The following is a 12380-nucleotide window of genomic DNA, read 5'->3' as shown; positions in this document are numbered from 1 at the left end:
CTTAATGAATGTGACTCTACCACTGAGTCTACCCTTCACTCCTTTACCACCCTCCTCACTGCTCTAGCAATGATGAACTACTCGCAGTTTCCTGAGTGTATCATCACCCCATTTCCTCTGTAACAATTAAACAGAGAGTTCTCAAGGTCTCAACAGTCCTTCTCTCCTACCACCTTCATTTCATTAACTCCACTCTTCCTTCAAATATGCGCTCAGCAGCCATCTCCTCCAGGAACATCCTGTCGATCCCCATCACATCTCTAACCTGCATTCGACCCCTCTCTCCTCCCACAGCTGCCTTGTTCATCTCTGTCTCATCATGCCTTATGGCTTTTTCATTTACTTAAACATCTTCCCGGTTAGACTCTAAGCTAGACGATGTTTTCGCACCATCTACTACTGTGACTGTTTTAGAATACATACCTAATGACAGTGTTAAAAGACCACACTACAGGAACATTACATTGTGGCAGTTAAGTGGGCTGAAAGGTATTTAAAAACTGAAGAAACATCTTACTGCATGTATACTATAGCCCCCCCCAAAATTTTTTAACAAGTCACTTTCTACCTAGACAAACACTAGGGGAAGAAAAGGCGAAGATGGCGAACACTGACTCAAATGATTCAGGTTCACGTACCTATGATGGTATGAGGGTATTTTGGTGATGTTGTATCTTAGATGAAAAATAGGCTAAACAGGGAATAACCAATATATAGAGTAGATCATTTATGGCATATATTAGCTGTTCCCTATTAAAACAATTTTCTTAAAAAGCAGAAAATGAAAGACTTATTGGCTATTGATAAAGCCAATGGGTTTTACACACTGAAGTTACCTAGGAATTTTCAGTGTTCATATCCAATCTACTTACTCAATGTTTGATATGTATATTTGGTAGTTTTCACTGTTATCTAAACTTTGTACCATAACTTTGTAATAAAAGTTATTTCAAGAATACCAGTAATGCTTTATATCTATGAAAATTGTATGAATGGATATGCTACAACCCTAACTCAAGACTTAAGAATTCTAACTCAAGAATTCTGTGTACTGTAGCTCCATCTCATGCCTCTTTCCAGGAGCTTGAGTGGGTAGAAGGAACAGGGAAATTTTCTTTTAACACAATCTCACATATAACCCAGCATGGAGCATAAGATAATACTGGAGAAAGACTCCGTTAAACCATCTACTGCAGTCATTATGACTACTAGACACGGAACATCTCATTCCTTCAACTGCTTACCACCAGCCGGCTTTCTTCTTTGGGAGCCAGTCTCTCCAGGAGTTCACAAGCAAGCTGATAGCAGAGAATACTAGACTGACATAAGTTACACTCAATTGCTTTTTCTTCCTTCTGGCAGGTGTGGGAGCCCCCCCAGGGGGCTTGGAAGACATTGTTTATAATGGAAATAATGTCCTTTGATAAGCTGTGCTCTAAACCCATCGTGATTCCATCATCTTGTAACTCCATCTGAAAGATACCAAAAAAAAAAAAAAAAAAGACCAAAAAAAAAAAAAAAAAGAAAGAAAGAAAAGAAAGAAAGGAAAAAGAAGAAGAAGAAGGAGTTTGGTCCTTTTGTCCAATATTTCATTGGCACACCAATTGGGGATAATTTTCACTAACTGATGACAATACTAAATTATTTAAAGATAATAAGGCTTACAGACCATGAATAAACATTGCTTTCCATGGACTCTTCTAAAAAGAATATAAGCACAGTACAAAGTAATGAGAATTATTTTTTAAATCATGTAGGACATTTAAAAGAGAGTTCTTTTTTAAACCCATCACTTTGTGAGGTTTTACACATTTAAAAAATGCTGTTCCTCACCTAGTGTCCAGATCTTGGTTTCTAAATACCATTATACACTAAATGAACCAGGACTCCTTGGAGAAATGGCTCCAAGGTGTTAGGGCCAGGGTTGGGGCTAGGAAAATATAAAATGAGCCTGGAACATCTTGTCACGTGAGACATTAAGGAAGTGTTCACAGAATGATGGAAATATGTCAAAAGAACACAGAAGCCAGCTTGAAGGGACTCTCATTGTCCAAATATGGGACGATATGAGCCTCAAAATAATCATAGTAACAGATTTTAGCCCACTGAACAAAATAAGAATCCATGAGTATATTTGGGTATAAGTAGATTAAACAAATAAATATATAAATGGGAGAGCCAGGGAACCTGTTCCTTCAGTAGAATGCCAGCTAATAAATTAAAAGAAATGATGGAATTAGAAAATTATCATTTGGTAACCAACATAGTAAAAATTGATTCAGGCATGAATCATCCATGGGTGCTAAAACTAGAAGGCGAAAGTCTGATGAGAAACAGGAAATCTGTCTTAAAGTAGCTCCCTACAAGTTAGTTATTAATTACAAAGGGGTAAATAGGGGCTTTGTAGTAGAGAAATCTGGCAGAAATTACCTTAACCAAGTTATTACCACTAGTAATGGGACATTATCATGTCAAGTGCCTCCTGATACCATGCACTCAAAACAACAGAATATCACATCTGTGGTAGGGCTGACAAAAATGCTTAACTCAAACTGATTCATAAGCAAACATCAGATAAACTCAAATCAAGAAACTTTCTATGAAATAACTGGACTGTACTCTTCAGAAATGTCAAGAATATGAAAGATAAAGATTAAAGACCTCTCCTTAATTAAAGAAGACTAATGAGTCAAGACAAATCATTGCAATAAGTGATGCTGGATTGTGTCCTCAATCAAAAATAACTTTTTCCTTTTGCCATAAATATATGATTATTATATCAATTTTTTAAATGAATAATTTCTGTAAGTTTGATAATAGATAATAACAATATTAATTTCCTGATTTTGATAACTGTACTTGATTATGTAAAAGAATGTCTTTTTTTAGAAAATGCACTCTGAAGTATTTAAGGATAAAGTGACATCCTGCTTGCAATTTACTTTCAAATGGTTCATTAAAAAACTCTACAATTCATACATACACATACAGATTAAGAGAGAGAGAGGAGAAATAAATGTGGTAAATGTTAACATCTGGAGAATTTGGGGGGAAAGTTCTTGGGAATTTTTTGTACTATTTTTATACTATTTTGCAATGTTTCTGCAAGTCTGAAATTATTTCAAAATAAAAAGTTAAGAAGAAATGTTCTCCTGACCAAAGCCCTTTTAAAATTAACTTCAAAAGTCAATTTATACAAATATTGTATGCTAACTCACATATACGGAATCTAAAAATGGTACTGATGAACTCAGTGACAAGAACAAGGAAGCAGATACCGAGAATGGACTGGAGAACTCGAGATTTGGGAGGGGGCGGGAGGTGAAGGGGAAGCTGAGACGAAGCGAGAGAGTAGCACAGACATATATATACTACCAACTGTAAAACAGATAGTCAGTGGAAAGTTGTTGTATAACAAAGGGAGTCCAACTCAAGAATGGAAGATGCCTTAGAGGACTGGGACGGGGAGGGTGGGGGGGACTTGGGGGGGGGGAGTCAAGGAAGGGAGGGAATATGGGGATATGTGTATAAAAACAGTTGATTGAACTTGGTGTACCCCCAAAAAAATAATAAATAAATAAATAAAATTTAAAAAAAAAAGTCAATTTATAAAATACATTAAAATCAGCCCATCACTATAGAGTTGTACCTTGCTTTTCCCAAAAACAGCATTTTGGGAAGTTTGTCCACCAAATTTGTTCAACAGAATCAATTCTAATGATGCTAGGGTGTTTCTAAAATTCATATCCATTCTCATCTGTCAACATCATTACAGTTATTCATACAAGTATCTTTCAGACTCCTAAGGAAATCCCCATGGAAGCTTGTGAAATGTCTTGAGTGATGCTGCATCACTTCAGTAAGTGTGAAGATGCCCAACACACAGAAAGAATCACTATACAGTGCTTTCTCTCATTCTTCACCTCTGAACTAAAGGAAGTTCATGCTTCAGCTACCTGCTTCAGGAGAAGATCAAACATGAGGATGAAACAATTTAGATTCATTTCATCATCTTCACAATCAAAGTCAATAGTCCTTCCTCCTTGGTGTCCAAAATTCTTGAAAGGACTACGAAATGGACTACGCATAGGACTCCGAAATGGACTCTGAAAAGGACTATGAAATGGACTCAGCATATTGTGCTGAACTCGTCGACCAGGATCAGAGGCAACACTCACCTAGAAAATAGAACATTAACACACATAAGTGAACTCACAGAAGCTCAAATGGCTGTATAAAATATTTGAGGAATCTGTGGAAGGTATTTCCAGCTGTCACACTGGTTTCCTTCTTTAGCCAATGGCATTAGAACCTCCACATCCCATGAGTCTTTTCAAAACATAAAAATTAGAAATAAAATCATCCAAACTTTCTAATTGTCAGGTGAATGAAACATCAGTACCCTGAAGAATGAAGCCAGCTCTCTGTCACTACATTTTTCATCCCATCAAACATCTCCAATTAAACTGTCTGCAACTACCTAAAACCAGAACCTGAAAAATGACAACTTACAGAAGGAAAGCATTGCAAGATCAGTTTTAGAAACATTAGCACAGAATCTCAGATTAACATGGCTGGTTAAAGAAGAATGGTCTTGGTATAATAACTATTAAATTATCATGAGAAAACAATATATGTGAAGCCTATTGTACTGGTTATTCTCCATTTGCCAACCCAACCCCTTCCCACAAAAGGCCCTCACTGCCATTTTCTGCCATGTTCTATGCCCAAGGATGCCAAGGACTGAGTCTCTCCTGGCCCTCTTGCTTGCTAGCTTACAATTGGGTTCAGTCAATCAGCACCAGCAGAAGACCTGAAGCTGGAGGAGAGAGCGGTAGGAGTATTTCTCCCCACCTCCTGCCTCCTTTGATGCTACGAGGGTGAGTCAAAAATTATCCACACTCCGGTTATATTAAAACTTCTGGCCACACAGTCTTATCAGCACTTTCTGTTCAAGACTACTATCTCCCCAGTCACTGCTATGCAGGTGTGAACATGTTACATCAGTTCACTTGCAACTGCGGTGCGAGCAAAAACGGATGCTCCACTTGCGATTTGCACGAAAGAAGAGCAGCATTCAGTGATTCGTTTTTTGTGGTCTGAGGGTGTGCACATCCGCACACTTCTGCCCATACTGTCAACACTCTGCAAAAACTTCCTTTTGAGGTGTCAAAGTATCCTCCCTATAGTCCTGATCTTGTTCCACCAGACTTTGATCTGTTTGGTCCCCTGAAAGCAGCCCTACAAGGACGAAGATTCACTTCTGATGAAGAGGTGAAGAAGGCGGTGCATTCGTAGCTCGCAGCTCAGCCTAAAACATTTTTTAATGAGGGAATATGAAAGCTTGTTGACAGATGGACAAAGTGTATTGAAAACCAAGGAGATTATGTCAAAAAATGACGTATTTGTCTTTTCTAAAAGTTAACTGAAATAAATTCTACAGCCAGAGTGAAGATATTTTTGACTCACCCTCATAAATTTCTGGCAGTATCTCCATCCTCTACAGTTCCTCTAGCCAGCCCTTCCTTATAATCTCAGCTCCCAAAAGGCCCAGGAACATTTCCCTTATTCCTTCAGCCCTGGGAGTATAAAGGCTTCCTAGTGAACTACTGCTGGCCTCTGGATGCCTCAGCAACCTCACTGCCCCCTTAACCTTTCCCATAACTCTATAGGCGGAGTATCCACCAAAGGCTCTTCATTCGAACCATCTGGGATACACTGTGTAGCAGGACCCTGCATGACATACCTGTACATCATTCCCAAATCATATTTTCTCTCTTTAAGATCTCTCTAATAATCAGCGCCTTGAAGAGCATATTTAAAGTAAAAAAGAAGCGTACCCCCATTAGGAATCAGAATACCTGGATGATGACAGTGTTATCTATGACAAATCCCTTCAGTTCACTGAACCTCAGGTTAAGCAGTTGTAAAATGAGGATAATGATTTCTTCCCAACTGCCTCACACAATCCTGTGATGTTATTAAGTGTGAATGCATTGCACAGTATAAAGTGCTAAAAATGTACTATAATATTATAGGTTACTGAAGAAAGAAATAAAATATAAATGCTTGGCTGCGGGTTCCTATGAGGCAGATGAGAAAAGAAGTAATGATTTTTTTTAAAAAAAAAAAGCACTGAATACAAACTATGATCCCATGATTATGTTATTATTTTCTTATCCCTAGATAGCAGGTAGAATGACCGGGGGCCTGCAGTATACAGCAGGGAAAATGTTACGGAGAGGCTTGGCAAGGAGAGAGGTGAGAACAGTCCTTGCCTACCGCCAGATAGGAGTCAGCCTCTCCAAAACCAATCCTGGGAATACTAAGTTACAGTACGATATTGTACTGTCTGAGAATGTCAGTACAACAGCAGAAACTTTGTCAGGTCCCCCACAGAAAAATGATGACAAATGTCCAAAAGTTTTCATACACTTCAGACCAGACTATGTTAACCTTTCTCATCCTCAAAAGTACAAAGGGGTCAATACAATGGCCTCAGTTAGTTCACAGCTGACAGTATCACTCAGTCACCATCAGTTGGCCATCTTTCCCCAAAACACAACAGAAAAAAACAAAAAACCAACAAACAAAAACATCCAAACCCCTCATTCCCAAAGTGAAGCACTCATCTGCCCAGTAACTGGTAAAGAATTCTTATTCACCAGAAAACCAAAAAAAAAAAAAAAAAACCCAAAAAATTGGAACAGTACCCCACAAGCTATTCTTTTTGGTTTATCAAGGGTGAGAGGTAGCTAACAGAGATGTGGGAGAAAAACTCAAAGGAAAATGAAAATTCAATACCTTACTCATTACAGACTATACCAAACATACCTTAGATCAACATTTTCTGTTATTTAATGTGCTTAAAAGGTTAACAGAGCAGGTGCAATAGGATGAAAAAGCATTTTCAGAGCAGTTTATGGTGATGACTTTAAGGCCCATTATCACTGACAAGAGTTTTCAAAATGTTAACAAGTAAGACAAAAACAGTTGTGGCAATAATTACCCTTCGCGCTGCAAGGTTCCCTGCCAGTTCACTGACTCTTGATTTTCTTTGATTCGCCAGTTCTTTGACAGAATTGACTCCATCAGAAAACATACTGATTAATAGTTGCAGTGGAACCATGATGTCTAACTCCGATAATACCTGGGGAAAAAAGGTATACGTCCCCCCAAAATACAAACTTTAAAACTCAGAAAAACTACATTTAACATTTTTTCCTCAAGTGACCCATTGAACATAAGGACATCTGGCCTCACACATATTCTATCTGCAGTTGTCCTCAATGTTTCACACTAAAAAATTCAAAGCTGCCATTGAACATTCCCGCTCCTCCACGCCTGAGATCCGATAAATCATCCTGTTCTTTCCATTAAAACTTCTAAGTATCTTCTGATGCTGTCCCCTCCTTTCCATACCACTGCTGTTGCCTTAGTTTGTCACTCTTCTCCTGAACTAGTATAATCCGCCAGCAATCTTCCTCCAATCCTTCCCACTCTGACCCGAACGCCCCATACAATCTTGCTCTCTGGTGTGAGCTCAGGTACCCTTCGGTCAAAATCATGTTACTTTATCTGTAATGAATTTTCTAGAAATAGGTGCCTCCCTCCTTCAGACAGAATAAATCCATCCCTCTTCTCTGCTCTCTTAAAACTTTGTCCATACCTTTATCAGAGCAATTATCACTTTTTATTATATTTGTTTATCTGATACTATCTCCCCCACTGTGAGCGCCTCGAAAAAAGGAAGTATGAGAAAAGGGTCATCTCTTATCCCATTTTTATCTGACTGCCTATTACTGTGTCTGATACATAGAAGCTCTATAAATGTTTCTATGATTAATTAATGAATGAGTCAATCCAGTCACTATATCGTTCACTTTATTCCCCAAATGGTTAGACCAGTGGTTTAAAACCTCCTTCAACTGCAGCACTCTGTCTTCAAACCATAACTGTGTCAAAGCTCAGTTTGTAAAACATAGAAGCTGTAATTGTTCTAGCTATGGAGAACCTCTGTGTTCTGGAGGTTTACAGCCCTGTCTGTTCACCTCCCGATGGCACAGCTAAAAGGTGTGTAACTGAATAACTGAGGCAACATCTAGCCATCTATAGAAGGACTGGCTTTCCTAAAATGGAAATTATCTTATGGAAATCTACTTGTGGATGAAAAGTTAAAATTCTGAGTCCCAAAGATGACTCTAAAAAAAAAAAAAAAAGATCCCTTTACTACTTGTCAGTTATGAAAAATATTATTCCTTAGTTTACAACCCAGAAAGGCATCTCCAACACTTGAAAACCCTTTGGGATCACATCCTTCCATGATACAGAAATGTATCTGCACACATAGCTAATCTAAACATTGATTCTGTCCTCCTTTTCTGAAACTGCCCAAATTTTATATCAGGAATTCAACTCAATTTAATAAGATTTTAAGAACATCCACTAAATACAAAGCACGTGCCAGACGCTGAGAGGAAAGGATAAGGAAGTTCTAAATTCAAAAATGAGAATGCCCGGGCCCTGCACTCCAGGCTTTTCTAATCAGGAGAAGGGACAAAAGTTAACCATAATATTTTTTTTTATAAATTTATTTATTTGTTTATTTATTTATTTTATTGGCTGTGTTGGGTCTTTTTTGTTGTTGTTGTTGTTGTGCGTGGGCTTTCTTTAGTTGTGGTGAGTGGGCTCTTCGATGTGGTGCACAGGCTCCTCATTGCCATGGCTTCACTGTTGTGGAGCACAGGCTCTAGGCGCATGGGCTTCAGTAGTTGCAGCACATGGGCTCAATGGTTGTGGCTCATGGGCTCTAAAGCGCAGGCTCAATAGTTGTGGCCCACGGGCTTAGTTGCCCTGCGGCACGTGGGATCTTCCTGGAGCAGGGATCAAACCCGTGTCCCCTGCATTGGCAGGCGGATTCTTAACCACTGCGCCACCTAGGAAGCCCCTAACCACAATGTTAAACAGAAATAGGATTTACACAGAGAATCTATGTGAATACTGGGGGAAGGAATAATGAAGTCTAATGGGAAGATGGGGTGTGACATAGGAGAAAACTTCGTAGATAATTTTAGAGATGAATTTTAAAGAATAAGCTAAAGTTTACATATAAAGACAAGAAAGAAAGTCACTCCAGGCGGAGGGAACAGCATGAACTACGCCTTAACTCGGTAACTTTTTACCTTTCCAAATAAAGGATCTATTTAACATCAAAAGATTTATCAGAATCCCACAGACAGCTATCATACTTTTAGTATCTATTGAAAGAAAAATACATAAGGGCCAAAAGCTACTATGAATTCAGTAATGGTATTGCCCAAATTTGTATTTTATTAACCACAACGATAGCTAATGTATTTGAAATATGGTTATTTGTCTATGCATGTGAGTTACTAGTCTATAGACAGTCCTCAGCAAACACACAGATTTATGGATTCTTTGCAACTCCCTGCCCCTCGACCTGAGGATCTAAAGTTCATAGGCTAAAAACTATTGCCCCAAATGATCAAACGTTATCATTTACTTACATGAAGCCACAGTAAAGCTTGTTCTTGCACAGAGGAAGGGTATCCTGTGAACCGACAACTGATAAAGCCAAACATCTCCTCCATTGAAAAAGGTAGAGGACAAAGCTCAATGTCAAACATTTTGCTGGAAAGCAGAGCAACAAAAGTAAATGACCAATGGGCATATAGTAAGATCTACTGTTGCGTTTCCCTCTATATCTTATTTGTGGAGCCAAACAGTTTAGTCTGTGTTCTGAACTGTTATTAGCATGTTTCATTGTACTGTAATAGCTTATGTCATTGGAATAGATATAAATAATTCATATGGTTGTTAATACCATTGGTGTTCATACTCATATTAGGTTTAGCAGAAGGAATTGCATTTCTAAGGAACGAGAGCTGCTCCCCAGCATGTAAGAACATTGCCCCTTTGTACTTTTCCCACTTTATCCAAATCATAATTATATTTGAAAAAAAACAGACAATATAGTGTATCTATTTTGCCACAAGAACAAAATCCTTTCTGAACAATTACAAATCATCTTAGCACAATTTATAGCAACTACTTCATTTTGAACCTTCAGATTTCTCCATAAGATCATTAAAAAGTAAATGAAATCATATAAAATGCTTATTAGCACAGTGCCTGGCACACAGTACACACTCAACAAATGTTAAGTATCTTAAGTACAGTGACTTCATTAAACTACTTACCCACCTTAATACTTCCCTGAATTCTTTTAACTGGTTATCTGGGACTTCTGTTCTGATGGCTTCCAGCCATTCCGGCATGATACACTCCCACACAGACTGGCTGATCACATTGTAGGGGATGAGGCAGAGGATGCGGTTGAGACCTTCCTTCAACTGAGTCACTGTGCTACAGGACTTATCCCAGTATCCACCAACCTGAAGGCGTTTCCACGGCCACAGGGGAAAAGAACAAAGGGCACTTGTTACATTTATACTCAAGGAAATACTAAATGATACGGGTACAGAGAAAGACCATAATCCACTACATCTGAAACCTGGGCCAAGTATATTGAGTGAGATTTGTAAAAAACTGCAAACCACCAGGATCCTTTAGTTACAAAAAAGAAAGCATAGTTACAAATAGGTCCAAATATTGATCACAGACTGAATCTGAACTATTCTACTGCAGACGTGCCAAATCACACACAAATTAAAATTCCAAAGACTTATTCCTAGTAGGATGAACATGCCATTGGAGCGCTATTTCTAAGGTTTGACAAACCCATTGCAAATATGTGCAGTTATACCTGTGTTTCAAAGGAATATAGAATACAAAATTCAAATACCGAATTCAAAGGAATACTACTGTACACTTTGTAGTAAAGATTTTTCATTATCGAAAATGAAGTGGCAGAGAGTACTTTTTTTCCTTATTCTGCATATTGTGTTGCCAAGTTTTCCTAAGAATGTTCTAAGCCTGGTTGAATCCATGAATTTTTAAAAACAGTATTTTTTTATCAATACTAATTATGATAGTATATTAATTTTCCAATGCAGAAAATCTTAAAATCACAAATTGAAGTTCTATTTGTAACTCTGATTTTAGATAAAGATCCTACATTCCTACTACATGTATCAAAGTAACAAAGAGTTGACTGGTCCTAGATCTTTACCATATAACACAAGATTTGTGGGAAACTACATTATTTCTTTCCTTCCAGTTTTATTGAGTTATAATTGACATATAGCACTGTATAAGTTGAAAGTGTACTGTGTAGCATAATGATTTGACTTACATACAGCATGAAACGATAACCACAGTAAGTTTAGTGAACATCCATCACTTCATATAGATACAAAAATTAAAGAAATAGAAAGATATTTTTCTCTCGTGATGAGAACTCAAAATTTACTCTCTTAACAACTTTCACATATAACATACAGCAGTGTTAATTATATTTACCATGTTTTTACATTATATCCTTGGTACTTGTTTATCTTATAACAGGAATTTTGTGCCTTTTAACTGTCTTCATCTAATTCCCCTTTCTCCCACCTCCACCTCTGGTAACCACAAATCTGATCTCTTTTGCTATGAGTTTATCTATTCGTTTTTGAAGTATGATTTTCCTATAGCACCGTATCAGTCCCTATGACACCACATAGTGATTTGACATTTCTATGCATTTCAAAATAATCACCAGAAGTCTAGTTATCATGTCACCATATAAAGATATTACATAGTTACTGACTACAGTGCCCACGCTGTACATTTCATACCTGTGACTCATTTATTTTGCAACTGGAAGTTTATACCTCTTAATCTCCCTCACCTATTTCTCTCTTCCCCCTAACCCTCCTCCACCCCGGGAACCACCTGTCTCTTCTTTGTATCTACAACTCTGTTTCTGTTTTGTTCTGTTTGTTCATTTGTTTTGTTAGATTCCACATATAAGTGAAATCATACAGTATTTGTCTTTCTCTGTCTGACTACTTTCACTTAGCATAATGCCTTGTAGGTTCATCCATGTTGTCACAAAAGGTAAGATTTCATTCTTTTTTATGGTTGAGTAATATTCCATTATATATGTGCCACATCTTCTTTATCCATTCATCTACTGATAGACACTTACGTTGCTTCCATATTTTATCTGTTATAAATAATGCTGCAATGAACATAGAGATGCATATATCTTTTCTAATTAGTGTTTTTGTTCTCTCTGGACAAATACCCAAGAGTGGAGTTGCTGGATAATATGTTAGTTCTAGTTTCAATTTTTTTGAGGAATCTCCATACTGTTTTCCATAGTAGCTGCATCAGTTTACAGTCCCACAGACTGTGCACAAGAGTTCCCTTTTCTCCATATCCTCACAATACTTGCTATTTGTCCTCTTTTTGAT

General features: G+C 37.7%; 1 protein-coding gene across 3 annotated transcripts in view; it reads right to left on the bottom strand.

Moving 5' to 3' along the window:
- Positions 1 to 12380, bottom strand: part of UNC79 (unc-79 homolog, NALCN channel complex subunit) — a 201067-nt gene that overhangs the window by 112196 nt on the left and 76491 nt on the right. For all 3 annotated transcript variants that reach the window (XM_057732406.1, XM_057732407.1, XM_057732408.1), the window contains 5 exons: positions 10225 to 10415; positions 9528 to 9651; positions 7010 to 7150; positions 3957 to 4178; positions 1245 to 1472 (listed from right to left, as the gene is read on the bottom strand). In XM_057732406.1, coding sequence (XP_057588389.1) covers positions 1245 to 1472; positions 3957 to 4178; positions 7010 to 7150; positions 9528 to 9651; positions 10225 to 10415 — 906 coding nt within the window. The remainder of the gene's footprint in view (positions 1 to 1244; positions 1473 to 3956; positions 4179 to 7009; positions 7151 to 9527; positions 9652 to 10224; positions 10416 to 12380) is intronic.

The sequence above is a fragment of the Hippopotamus amphibius genome, chromosome 4 (assembly GCF_030028045.1).
Source record: "Hippopotamus amphibius kiboko isolate mHipAmp2 chromosome 4, mHipAmp2.hap2, whole genome shotgun sequence".
Taxonomy (NCBI): Eukaryota; Metazoa; Chordata; class Mammalia; order Artiodactyla; family Hippopotamidae; genus Hippopotamus; species Hippopotamus amphibius.
This window is presented reverse-complemented; position numbering and strand designations above follow the sequence as displayed.